The 14576-nt window shown below is 39.0% G+C and overlaps 1 protein-coding gene across 5 annotated transcripts in view; it reads left to right on the top strand.

Annotated features, from left to right (window-relative positions):
- Positions 1 to 14576, top strand: part of ADAM11 (ADAM metallopeptidase domain 11) — a 1438613-nt gene that overhangs the window by 1122769 nt on the left and 301268 nt on the right. For all 5 annotated transcript variants that reach the window (XM_044055102.1, XM_044055103.1, XM_044055105.1 and 2 more), the window contains one exon: positions 12539 to 12638. In XM_044055102.1, the coding sequence (XP_043911037.1) occupies positions 12539 to 12638 (100 nt within the window). The remainder of the gene's footprint in view (positions 1 to 12538; positions 12639 to 14576) is intronic.

The raw sequence follows: 14576 nt of genomic DNA on the forward strand, positions 1-14576 counted from the left end.
TATACCAAATTGTGCCATAACAAACATCTTTTTACACATGGGTCTTGGTCAGATGAAGATTGTATTATTAAATGAATGAAAGGAAATCTTTCTGTCAGTTCACCATGAACCTCATCTCTGTTCTTGTCTGTTTTGTACTGTGCAGTGACTTTCCACTTTTGTCTAACAAGATGTACAGAAGATTGTGTTAATAACTGATTTGACTGTTGTTGTAACTCTGAAATTAACATTTTACATGTGGTGACAGGACATAATGCAAGTGTATGACTCTTATCTGGTTGTTTACCATTAACAATGGTCTGAATTGTACTTTTATGGCATTGTGCACAGAAAGCATATGACTTGCACAATAAACTTTACATATATCTCCCATGGACTGTGGTGCAATTTTTAAATCCTGTCCTGAGCATCCACAGCTCCTCTGTGCTGGTCCTGTGGTTTAGGCTGCTTGTCTTCGCCTCCCGTAATCCATCCCGGGTGATCCCTCCCTGCTTTAAATGCAAAAGGAATACCTCCGGCCATCACCTGAAGACACCCTGAATTGGCCAGCTTGCCTGGTACTTAGAAAAATACTACTGAGAAGATCACCTCAACAAGATTGTGTAAATTAATCCATCCCGGGTGCTCCCTCCCTGCTTTAAACGTAAAAGGAAAACCTCCGGCCATCACCTGAAGACACCCTGAATTGGAGCCAAAAAAGAAGGTCAGCACTCAACTCCTGTGACATAGGCAATCCTAATTATATTTTTATTTCAAAGAAGAACAGCAAAAAACATAACCGTACACCAACATGGTTGTACCGGTTTCGGCAAACCTTCCTCGGCAACCAAACATGATGTAACAAGTAAAAACAAAACCTAACATGATATCTTCTTATAGATAAATTCATATTGAATGCATGGAGTGCCCTCTAGTGCATATATTCATAATGCACATTAAAGCAAAAATTCTAATAAAATAAATAATGAAATATTCTAACAGGTATATTAACATGTGGAAATAAAACCCAATATAAAGCTGAACATTTTGGGTGGATGCTTCAAAAATGATTGTTCAAACCCGGAGGAAAAAGAGCCCCTAATTTAATAATACACATTTTTTCTTTATAAGTAAGCATCTCATGTAAAACATGAGAATGTTTATGCCTATCCTTAATATGATCAATGACCATAAAACAAAAAAATGCCTGTGGGGTGTTTAGAGATGTGTTTATATAGAGAACTAGACCCCTTTTTGTTCTTAATGTCACTAAAATGTTCTCCTATCCTAACCTTAAAAGGACAGGAAGTTTGTCCAACATAAAATGCTCTACAATTGCAATGGGCCAAATAAATCACCCAAGGAGTACTGCAATTAGCAAAGCATAACACATCATAAACTTGTGGACAATTGTGTGTAGAGAAAGTCTGATATTTAAGAACCATAGGGCAATAGGTACAATGACCACATGGGTAGCATCCAAATATAGGACCTCCAAATAAATTTGTTTGAGTAGTTGAACAAGTATCCTTATTGTGAACCCTCTTGTAGTGACTAAAAAGAGAACCCAAAGACCACCCTTTCCAAAATGAATAGTAACACCGATCCTCTATACATTTATCCAAAATTTCATCCGATTTCAACAAATACCAATGCTTACGAATAATATTCATAAATCCTACAGTATTTCTTCCATAAGTTGTTACCAATCTGAGCAAATCTGACTTAACAGAATCCCGACCCCGATAGGAAAACAAATCAGTTCTGTCCTGCTGATTCGCAAAACAGTTGGCCCTTGTGATGTCACCCCCTAAATAGCCCCTACTCTTAAACCTGGAAATAAGATCCCTTTTGTGATGGTCGTATGTGGAGGAACTGGAACAGATTCTTTTAACACGAAGGAATTGAGACTTGGGGATATTCTTGATGACATGCTGGGGGTGGAAACTGCTGGCATGTAATAAGGTACTGAATTGAGGAAATTTTCTAAATATCTCACTCTCAAGAGTGTTGGTGTCAGTTCATTTTACCAAAACATCCAAAAATGTAATATCAGATCTAGAAAAAAATCAGCTTAAATTCAATACCCCATATATTGCCATTTAAATATTCTAAGAATTCTAAAAGGAATTCCTCATTAGCTCTCCACACCATCCAGCAGTCATCAAGATACCTCCTCCATATGTCCATTTCATTGATGTAAATGTTATGACTAATGTCATATATCACCTGATCTTCCGCATACGCCATAAATAAATCTGCATAAATGGGGGAAAAGGAAGCCCCCATGGCGGTGCCCTGAATCTGCCAAAAGCATCTGTCCTTAAAAATGAACACATTATGAATCAGGACTTGCTCAGTCATACAAACCAAAAGGGTGTTAAAACCAGGCTTATGAATATTGGCCTTATCCAACGAGTATTGCAGGGCCAAAAGTCCTGCCCAATGCGGAATACTAGTATATAAGGAGGTGACATCCAAGGTACACAACAGCCAATTAGATTCCAATTGGGTCTCAGAAATAATGGAAAGGAACTGAGTGGTATCCTGAATTCTGGAAAATATGTACACCAAAAGTGGTTTTAAATACAATGTTAGAAATTCAGGCAGAGGTTCTGTTAAAGAACCTCTACCTGAAACTATCGGTCTACTGGGCGGTCTTATGGGATATTTGTGACACCTTGAATTGACCAGCTTCCCTGGTACTTAGAAAAATACTACTGAGAAGACCCCCCCCCCAACAAGATTGTGTAAATTAATCCATCCCGGGTGCTTCCTGCCTGCTTTAAACGGAAAAGGAATATCTCCGGCAATCACCTGAAGACACCCTAAATTGGCCAGCTTGCCTGGTACTTAGAAAAATACTACTGAGAAACCCCCCCCCCCAAGATTGTGTAAATTAGTCCATCCCGGGTGCTCCCTCCCTGCTTTAAACGCAAAAGGAATACCTCCTGCCATCATCTGAAGACACCCTGAATTGGCCAGCTTGCCTGGTACTTAGAAAAATACTACTGAGAAGACCCCCCCCAACAAGATTGTGTAAATGTATGTTGCTTAACACTAATTAAATGTAGACTTGATGTACTATCTATAGAGTTAGTCTGCCCTTCCGTGTGTGTTCTAGCAGCCTACCACAGACCGTTTCCCCTCTCCCCCTCCTGTTATCATTACCCTAGAATATATTTAAACCTAAGACTGGTCCAACTATCCATGCCATTTGCTATCTCCTTCTACCATTAGGTGGCATCATCTACCAATATAAATCCTAGATATTCTTTATAATCCCAACAAGTTTTATTTTTTTCACAAACAGTTGGTTGTGAGGTAATATCCTTAGACTGTAAATATTTTCTCACCCCTGCTAAAGCACCCTCTGTAAAGGCAGCCTTCATTTTCTGGCCAGAAATATTTAGCTCATAACTTCCAACTACAGCCTTTAAACTGCTCTTTGCTGATACTTTTTCCTGCCATACTCACCTCTATTAAGCCCTCCCCCCTCCTGGAACTGTTCTTCCTACCAACTTTCCACCCCTTAAGTCCCTCCTACCTTCTATCCCTCTAGTCCAATCACATTCCCTCCACCTATCCCCTTCCCCATAGCTAGTTTCCTCCTGGAGTTTACTTGTATCTCCCATGGACTGTGGTGCCATTTTTAAATCCTGTCCTGAGCATCCACAGCTCTTCTGTGCTGGTCCTGCGGTTTAGACTGCCTGTTTTTCCCTCCCAGTAGGTCTTTTCATCATATCTGTCTATCATTTGCAAGCCTCTAAGCAACTAAACTCTGCGTTTTTACTTGTAACTGTGTTTTAGGGTTATAGATGGCCTTGTGCTGATGGCTATCACTCCAATGCAATGTTTGTAACTGTGTTGTAAGGTTATTGTTGGCCTCATGCTGATGGCTTAATTTATCTGTGACCTACATCACCTCTGTAAGCTGATGTAATGATGGCCTGTTAAAAGGACACCAACCAAAGTGCATCGCTGAATGCAGGATTGCCTCTTAAGGTGGAATAACAATCCCCCTTCAAGCCTTCCACTTAAAATCAGGTTTAGCAACCAATTTTCTTTCATCCCTTACCCTCTTCCTCCTATCTCGACACCCTAAAGATTTTTTACAATTAATGCACAAAGTCTAAACAACAAAGTACACCAATTTCAAGCTTGGTTAAGCCATAACCAACCACAGATATATTAGCCATCTCCGAAACTTGGCTCAAGCCTTTTATCTCCGACTCTGAGATTCTGCCCCCAGGATTTTATTGCCTCAGAAATGACTGACTAAATAAAAAAGGTAGAGGCACTGCCCTAGTCTACTCTAACCTTCTTACCTTTATTCCCCTCCAAATTTCTATTCCTCAATTCCAGAACACTGAACTAACTGCTGGAATTCTAAAACTAAATAAACATAAAAATATCTGCATCACTGTCCTATATATCTCATCTGGTAACAATATCTCTACACTTGAAAATATTCTCCTATGGGCATCTACTGAAATTAACTATGAGATGTATATGTTTGGTGATGTGATCAAATCAATTGCCCCTCTCCCTCCCTATCCATTAACCTCTATAACTTCACTCAAATAATCCTCTCTATCACTTGACCTAACAAAATAAACCCTCCCAGATCCACTATAGATTGGATCCTAGTCTCAGATCCAAATAAAATAACCAATTCTGGCACAATTCCTGATACCTTTAGCCACCACCTCCCTGCCTTCATGCATCGCTCAACTAGTTCCTCCCCACACCAGCATCAATACATTCAAACTCGTAACCTCAGTAGCTTCAACCCAACTACTTTCTCAAATACTTTCAAACAAATGAACTGGCAAATTCTAAACACCCTTCCTCTTGACAAGGCTACAGAATACTTCAACTATGTCTTCTTTGATACTTTAAACTCACTAGCCCCACTAAGAAACAAAAGGATAAAAACTAAAACTGCTCCTTGGCTATCCAAAGAGACAAAACAGATTATGCACCACAGAGATAAACTATGGAAGCTTTACCAAAACAATAAACTGGCCAAGACCTTGCTCCAGTATAAACAGCTCCGCAACTGTGCAAAACAACTAATCACCAAAGACAAAAAATCCTTCTATATGAAATGTCAGTCCAATAACAATAAACCCCCCCAAAAATTCTGGAACTCAATAAACTCACTCCTCAATCCAGGCTCCAAGAATAATCCCTGTCCTGACCCAAGTAAATCTGACCTCAAACTAGGCTCTGAATTTAACTCATTTTTCATAGACACTATTACTAGCCTCACCAAGACATTTCCCAACAATAACCCAACTGCTCTACACCCTCCCCCTTCTAACTGACCTCATCTGTTTGAACTCAAACCCATCTCCACTAACTTTATAAAAAAACTTTTGTTCAAACTTAAACCTTGCTCTAACGCTCCAGACAATATTCCCTCTTCCTTCCTAAAATGTGCTGCTGATGGCATTGCTCTCCCAATCAGCATCATTATCAACCGATCCATAAAAGAATCATACGTCCCCAAACTCTGGCACTCAGCTTATATTCTTTCCTCTTCATAAAGGAGGCAAAAATACCAGCATCTCAAACTTTCGTCCCATTGCTTTGCTCTCACCAATCTCTGAAATCCTAGAAAAATGCATGCACCTCCAACTTGTGTTTTTCCTGACCCAAAACAATATTCTCACTCCTACCCAGCATGGCTTCCGTCCAGGCCATAGCACAATAACCGCTCTGCTCTCTTTCCTAGAAACTGTTAATCAAGCCCAAGATTCAGGACACTTAGTTTCTACTGTTTTACTTGATCTGTCTAAAGCCTTTGATACTGTTTCCCACAAGCACCTTCTCTTCTGTCATCTCTCAAACCTTAATATCTCACATAATGCTTTATCTTGGTTCTCCAGCTATCTATCAGACAGATTACATGGAAAGTTCCAGAGGGTGATTGATAAACAAATATGCAGAGTAGTAGAAATAAGAAGGGAGATGAGTATTCTGGATTCAAATCAGGATACAGCACAATTGACCCAATGTCAGCAGAGACAGATAGTGGAGAAGAAATTAGAAATATAGAAGGAGTTCAACTGGGCATTCTTAAACATGGAGAAAACATATAACAAGGTCCCAAGAAATTTGATTTGCACAGTCTTGCAGTGGTTTGAAGTCCCAGAAATACTAGTAGAATTAGTGGGGTTATGTACAAGGACCCAATGACTGAAGTATGAACAGTGTTTAGTCTCACAGAGGGAGTGGGTGTGCATCAGGTTTCAGCTCTGAGACAACTGCTGCTCATACTGGTGTTAGACTACATTAGCAAATAGTTTGGGGGCAGATCAACAAAGTTGCTGTATACAGACGATGTGACATTACAGGTAGACCCTGAGCAAGAAACTCCAGCAAAGGATAGGGAACTGTAATGCAAAACTGAAGGCACATGGGATGAAACTGAGTACAGATGAAACGGAAGTAATTGCAGCAAATGGAGAAAATCAGAAGAAGCTGAGAACTGAGACAGAAGAGAAAATAGTGGAACAAGTTAAGAGAAGGGAAGTCTGAATGAGGAGGTCACAGCTAGAATTAGAGGGGCAGTGGTCAACTGGCACAGAGTGTCATGGGTAGTGTGTGACAGAAGAATGCCAAAGAAGCTAAAAAGAAAGGTACACAAAACAGTGGTGCAATCAGTACTACTGTATGGTACAGAAACCTAGGCAGTAAAGTTAGAGTAATTGAGAAAGCTAGAGTTGATGGAGATGAAGTGCCTGAGAAGGGTGGTAGGATGCACACTGTGGGACAGATGAAGAAATGAGGACATCAGAGTAGCAACCAAAGTAGCTCCAATTGCAGAGCAGGTCAAACAGAACAGATTACAGTGGTGCAGGCACATGTGCAGAAAAATAGAAGACTATCTGTTGAAGAAGATCTGGGACAGACAAGAAGAAGGCAAGAGGAAATGAGGGTGTCCATCAAAGATGTGGATGGATTGTATGAGAGAAAACCTCTGACAGTCATGCATGACTGTCAAAGAGGGTAGGAGACTGGTGGCATTGAATCCAGAGAGATAGCGAGAGTTAAGATATCCCAATCCCCATGCCAAATATGTGAATAAGGGGGATGATGATGATGTACCTCCTACTTTAAAAGATGTAAAAAAAAAAAAAAAAACATAAAGAAAAATGTCACTAAAATAACATTACAAAGGCCTGTACCACTTGCATGCAGTGGTTGACTGTCTGCAGGTTTTTAGAATCAGAGAAAAAGGCAGGAAAGTACTTTATTTTCTTTTTTTCTGTCTGCAGTTAAGTTTCCTTACTGATATAGCCATTTATTGTTTCTGCATGTCATTTAATGTTTTGAGTAAATCGGTATTTCATTTTCTGATTTGAATAATCTGTTTGGCCTGATACAGTGACCATCTTGGATTTAAGTGGTGATTGATCTAGTTCAGACACTTTGACTTCAGATTTCACTTGTTTTTCATTAGATATTTTGTTTTCTCGGTTAATACTGCACAGAACTGCACTGACCACAGAGCCATGGTAGTTGTATTTACATGGTGAATAGCGCATAGAAGTAAGTTCTCTCTTCTAGTATTGAAATTATATCTTCTTCTAATTCCTTTGGGTGAGTTATCCATTTCTGCTCTGCCAAAACACATTTCCCTGTGCTGTGGTGTGCTGGTCTGCATGGAGCTGCGCTGATGTGAGCTGACTTGAACAGATTTCTGAGATCCTTCTCTTAGCTGAGTGGTCTGTGTTTCTCCAGTCCAACAAACATGTCCCTGTATTACTACCCCTGCCTCTGTCTAGTCCTCAGTAACTGTCATCACATGGCAGCACTGGCAATCATGGGGGGACAGCAGACTAAACCTTCTTTTACTGCAAACCTTATAGCACATGGTATCCTAAAGTAATGTAATAACTGCCTCATCATAGGCAGTCCTTACATTACCTTAGGATACCATGTGCTACAAGGCTTTCTGTCCAAAGTCCACAAATCCATGAATCCCTTACACTCCCTAGTTTCACAAAATAACTTGTACTGAAGGTGCTGTTTAAGACAAAAAATATATCTTCCATGCTGCCTGACAATTTACCTAGATATTTAATAGTGTTAAGCATGTCCTTATAAAGCCATTCCACAAACTGTTTGAACCACATTTAGCTACAGGCTTTCTACCTGAGATTAGGATGGACCTACCCCAACCCTGGGAATAAATGTCATCTGCAAATCCATGGAACATACTATAACTGACCTCTTAAACCGTTATATCAAAAATCTGATTAGGCTTGACCATCAGCAGTTTGACTTTGCCAAGGGAAGATCCCATTGAATGAACCTGGTTAACTTCTTTGTGAGAGTTACACAGGCAGTCGGCAGTGATCCTACTGTTCACACAGCATATCTTTATCTCCCCCTGGCTATAATTCTGACAGCCGCCCCAGTTCCCCATATCCTACACTGAGTCTATTGGCACTACAGTTCACCCCTAGGTCAAATGACCAAATTTAAGCCAGGGCTAGGGAGAAAACTAAGGATGAATTGTGGGATATGTATGGTCTACCTTCTATCCCCAAGCCCCTACCTTGTGCACATCAACACACATCCTGAGACGCTATTCAAACCTGGGTCTCCTGGGCCATAACACAACATCAGCATGCCACTTCATACAATGTATCCTGATCTGGCCAAGACATTGACACCGTACTCCATGATAAAATTGTAAGTAAATTTAATGCTTTAAAAACAGATCCGTGTGTGGTAAGACGGATAGCAAACTGGCTAAAACAGCTCATATAGTGTGGGTAGTGGGTGTCTCATCAGAAAGTATGAAAGTAAACAGCCCCCCCAAGGCCCCTTTTTTTAACATTTACTTTTCTTACCTCCAGACAGAAAATCAGGATTACTAGCTAGCTGAGTTTGCAAATGATTACAAACTGGGAAATACTGTGACATCCCTCTCTGATACCCAAACCCTTCAGCATGAACTCATACATGTAAATGCCTAGTATACTGAAAATGGACCCAACTTTAATGCAAAGAAATATTACCATATTGTCACATTTGTTCGGCAGCCCCTACCCTTAGCAAACAATACAGACAATACCCGGCTTCAAATAGAAAATTTGTTTAGGGACATTGTAACTAGGGTTAGTAATTCTCTATCTCTTTCAGTCATCACGTGACAACAGTAATCAGAAAATCATTGTACATAGTGCAGTTAATTGACAAGGGAATATCATCTAATCAACTAATCTTAGTTACCTGTCTGGAAGGCAACAAGCTGTTAAATAGCAACAAACCTACTCATCCTTTCAAGCAGTTACTACAGATGTCCCTCAAGGCTCTATCCTAGGTCCTCTGCTATTACTATATTTATTAATGACCTCCACATCTCCACTCACCATAATAGCTTAGTTCAGCATGCAGACACCTCAACATTACCCAAAAATCTTTCCTCTGTAGAAACCTGGCTCAGAGAATCAAATTTTATACTCAACCACAAGAAAACTACATTAATGCTTTTTACCTCAAAAAGTTGCTATAATCAAAAGTAACCTTTTACCATCAAGTCAGCAAATAATAGTGTCATTGAAACTGTAACTCACATTAAACTTCTAGGCATTATAGTAGATGACAATCTGAAATATGGCCAGCATATACTGCACAGCATTAAATCTACACACCAGAAATTAGACTCAGTTTATAGGATCAATGGATTCCTTACAGATACTGCAGGAAAATCTCTAGCCACCGCCTCTCCTATCCTAACAAACTTAAACAATACTCAAAGAAAGAAACTTGCCTTCTCCTACAATAAAATAGCTACATTTGTTACCAACTCCTCATAAGACCCCCCCCCCCCCCCCCGGCTTGAACTGTGCAACTAACTAACATATTCACAACTAACTACAGCACACAAATTCATTCATCATTCAGAAAAAGGTCCTGCACTATAAAACACTATTACTACCATACTGTACCGCAAGGGACCTCTGCTGTATTAACAAATTTTTATTACTTACAAATAAGTCCAATAATGTTGTAGGAGACTTGCTCTACTCCCAATACATTACTAAACTCTGGAATAGTATTCCCAACAAATAAAACTCTCCGATAAACTTGATAATTTAAACGACTGCTTAAACAACATCTTAACAAACCCTGGTCCTACACATGCTCATCACCAGGTTAAGACTTGTGTTCACTGTACGATACTCTCCAAATACTCTCCTTAAACAGAATATTCTCAACCTCTCACTGAAATGATGAAACAATTTTTATACATAACTGCTGCCTGTTCAATCCACTAAGTTGCATGTGGGCTTTCTCTTTTGTAACTTCCACATCTTAGACTGTATAAATGTAACTACTGACAGATTAAAAAAAAAGACAGAAAAGCATGACTTATTTATAAATATACTACATTGCTGCCTTTTGGTATAAGTGAAGAATTACTTATGACACTGTGAGGGTATTAGATATTGTTATCTGTGCCTGCATAACTGGCTGAAGTTTTGTAAATACTTGTAAATAATTGTAAATTACCCTGTTATATATGCCAGCATGACTAGCTATAATTTTGTGGATAAGTTTATGTTGTTTTTTTTGTTATTACTTTAATTTATGCAAGATGTTTGAATCAAACAGTGTTCTTCTGGCTGACCAAATAGGTTCATAGGTTCATAGGTTCATACTAGGCTATCTGCCCAAGGGCATTTATAAGCCTAGCCCATAGTTATTTGGCTTTCGCCACCCCTTTAGTTTGAATAAAACTATGCCTATTATTTTGCTGTGCCTCTGTCAAGCAGTGACACTGAAGTAATCCCTGGGGTATATCTACGATCTTCCATCCATTGGTCAAGATTCCTCTTGAACAAGGCCAGCGAGGTGCTCTGCCTCACATGTACCAGGATTTTGTTCCACAGCATAGGGAGTCTCTGGGTGATGAATCTGTCCCTCCAGCATGTTCTATTAATAACCATGTCAAGGTTTAAGTCTCCCGCCCTTGTGGTTCTGAGGGATCTAGATTTTTTGAGGTGAAGCATATTCATCAAATCTGGGTTTGACATGGCCTTATATGTCAGGCACAGGTCACCTCTGAGCAAGCGGTATGAGACTGAATAGAGCTGGAGTTCTTTCAGTCGGGCAGCATAAGACATATTTTTGAGACCCTTTATCCTTTGTATATGTTTTTAAAAAATAATCTGAATGTAGGTTATGCCAGTCAGCTAACCTAGGTGTGAGGTCATCGTGTGCCAAAGCTGAAAGGAATAGAATCTCTACAGCAGCTGTTTTGTTTACTTTTTAAAGCCTGATATGAGAGAGTAGAATTTTCATAACAGCTTTCTGTGACTTAAAAAAAAACTGCTATAAAAGCAGGTTCTGAGTCAGTTAAAGCTCAGTTGTTGTAGATGCTCAGTTGTTCAGTAGTCAGTTCCTATTTTCCGGATCAGTAGTTACCAGTCATAGTTTTCCAGAGCTGTTCACCAGAAATAGTAGGAGTTTCTATTTCAGTTGCTGAGGACCAGACAACAGCCTGAGGAGAGGGGACAAATTACTATCTTGCCTGGCAGAAGTAAAGAGTAACATCTTCCCTTGCTGAGTTAATTAGATTAGACAGGGACAGTTAATCTTTAGATCGTTATGGAACTATATTTAGATAGTTAGAATTTTTCTACAGTCAGTGTGAAATCTATCCTACAGTGTTATTTTCATAATTCGTGTGTGTGAAACTTTATGGTTTACTGGAATCAGTTGTTCAGTGTATACATGTTTTAAATCATTTTATTTATTAATAAATATTTCACTACTTTTTATTGTGGCTGGTTATTTAGGAAGTAATTTTATTAACCTGAGAGTGTTTATGCTTCTTGTGATAATACCAGGGCCACTCCGAAAAGCCTTACTGCTTGGATTACATTCTACCATTTATATCAATATTTATTTTATCTAGTATAAGTGAACATCCCTTTTGAAGGGTGTTGTGGTATGTGACTAGTGGCAGCCATTACCTTATAATTTGGGAAAGAAGACATAGCAGGAAAATCTGTGCCATTCTTTCCCTAGAGTGTTTGTATGTCTGAATATCAAATACCTAGAACTGGGACACAGTGCTCTGCAGTGGTTAGTGGAAATACTCTGGAGTGAAGCATATAGGACAGTCCCAGGTTTGGAGCTTGTTCCCAGTGCACTGTTAGGGGAAATTCTGTTTTTCTATCCCTGCTTACAGTGACGCTCCCTTACCGGAAACAGTGGTGAGAATTGAGGCTCCTTAGTTACTGCCCCAAGTTTAACGGGGGTTGTCACAGAAACTGCTTTTATAATGCATGTTAGTAGTATATGTTATCAAGTGAGGTTATTCAGTATATATGAATTGCAAAATGGTTTTGTAGCACTTGCAAAGACACATTGCTAAGATGCCTGAGTCTATTACTATGTGAATCTAATAAACGTCTGTGTTTTTTTACACCAGTATTTTTTTTACCTTTCTCTTGAAATTGCACTGCTGTTATCATGCCTCTCTGACAGTGACAACAATCCACATAAAACAGTGTATGTATTCTTGCAGGTTCCGCGGACAGGTTTTGCTATGAGAAGCTGAACATTGAAGGGAAAGAAGCTGGAAACTGTGGCAAAGAAGGCGAGACCTGGATCCAGTGCAACAAGCAGTAAGAGTATACAGTTTGTGTACTTATATTTCTCACTCCTGTCCAAACTTTGTGGCTTACTAAATCATTTGTTCCTCACCTTTCCTGCTGCGCCACCTTACTTGTTTGCTAAGCATACCCCAATCCCTAACCATGCATATTAGGGTGATAAACACCCTTTCCCTATGAACACCACTATCCAAAGCAGACACACAAACACACACAAATAAAACTCACCACTACCCAAACACAAGACACATCTATCCCATTCCCTAGCCATTCTCTAACCCTAACCTGCAAACAGTCATGCAGACATACACACACACACACACACACACACACACACACACACACACACACATACACACACACGCGCGTGCACTAAACCCCAGTGCAGAAACTTTCATAAAAAAATGAAATTTCCAACACTACTTCTGACTTCCTCTTCACTTACAGTCTATAAAGCACAGTTTGACAATTCCACCACTCAACAAAACCTTCACTCGACCAGCAGCACCACCAAAAAGATTTTTGACAAATACAACCAGCGACTAAAGAAATACATATGTGTGTGTGTGTGTGTGTGTGTGTGTGTGTGTGTGTGTGTGTGTGTGTGTGTGTGTGTGTGTGTGTGTGTGTGTGTGTGTGTGTGTGTGTATATATATATATATATATATATATATATATATATATATATGTATGTATGTGTGTGTGTGTGTGTGTGTGTGTGTGTGTGCGCTTTACTATCATTTTGTGGGGTTCACTGTAAACAATTTAACGTTTCTATGAAACGGAAAAACAAAATTTACTACAGCGAATGACAAAAATTTCGAACTCAGAAGTGGTGAATGTTCGAATTTGACATAATTCGAACATTCACCACACTTCCAGGAACAGCATTAGTGTGTGTTGCACAATAAAGAACATGTTTGCAGGGGGGTAAGCCCCCCTGCAACCCCCACACCCCCTGCTACTTAGATATACAAACCCCAAGACTGCACTATACTAAGGGAAAGTGTATTTCCTGATCCCCACTATTGTGCAAACTGCATCAAAATGTAGAAATTCACAACAGCGAATGCTGTATTGCATTCTTTGTTGTAAATGTGTACATTTTGGCATTCATTTTTCCGATTCTACCAAACGGTAGTTTTGCACTAATGTAAATCTCACAAAGTGCGATCGGAAAAACAATAGTAAACCATATTATGTGCGTGTGTGTGTGTGTGTGTGTGTGTGTGTGTGTGTGTGTGTGTGTATATATATATATATATATATATATATAAACCATATACACACACACACATACCACACACACACACACTACACACACACACACACACACGTGTGTGTGTGTGTGTGAGATTGCACTTCATTCTTCAAATATTCTCTTGGTTGACAGACTGTACTGCTATGTTTTCATATGAAACATATTTTTTGTTGACTACAGAGTTTGCTGAACAGAGTTGTGTCAATTTTTTGTGTTGTATGAGATGTACATTGAGTTAAGCAAAGTGGCTGTGTGAGTTAATTCTTATACTTTGGGATATGCCAAAAGTTTCAGCATTAGAGATAGTTTTAGTGTTATACACATGTGCTACTTTTTTCTTTTTAAACACCTTTATATATATATATATATATACATACATTTATATAAAAGTAATCAAACCATACTAACAAGTTCACATTTACTAATATTATCAGATATATAACAATATATGTGATGTATAATCTAAGCAACATTAGATAAATTCAATTCCTGCCTTCTCTTAAACTTCATTCCTCCTCCAAAACATTTTTTCTGCACAAATTGTTCCCATAACTTCCATTCTTTTCTATTTAATTTAATGCTACCGTTTTCTAAAAATCCAACTACCTGTTATTTTATTTATGTTACAATACTCACTACTTCAGGTATAGTTGGTTTAGATTTTGATTTCCATTTTTAGTAACTGCTTT

The sequence above is a fragment of the Protopterus annectens genome, chromosome 13.part0 (assembly GCF_019279795.1).
Source record: "Protopterus annectens isolate FY-2018-M chromosome 13.part0, PAN1.0, whole genome shotgun sequence".
NCBI classification, from domain to species: domain Eukaryota; kingdom Metazoa; phylum Chordata; order Ceratodontiformes; family Protopteridae; genus Protopterus; species Protopterus annectens.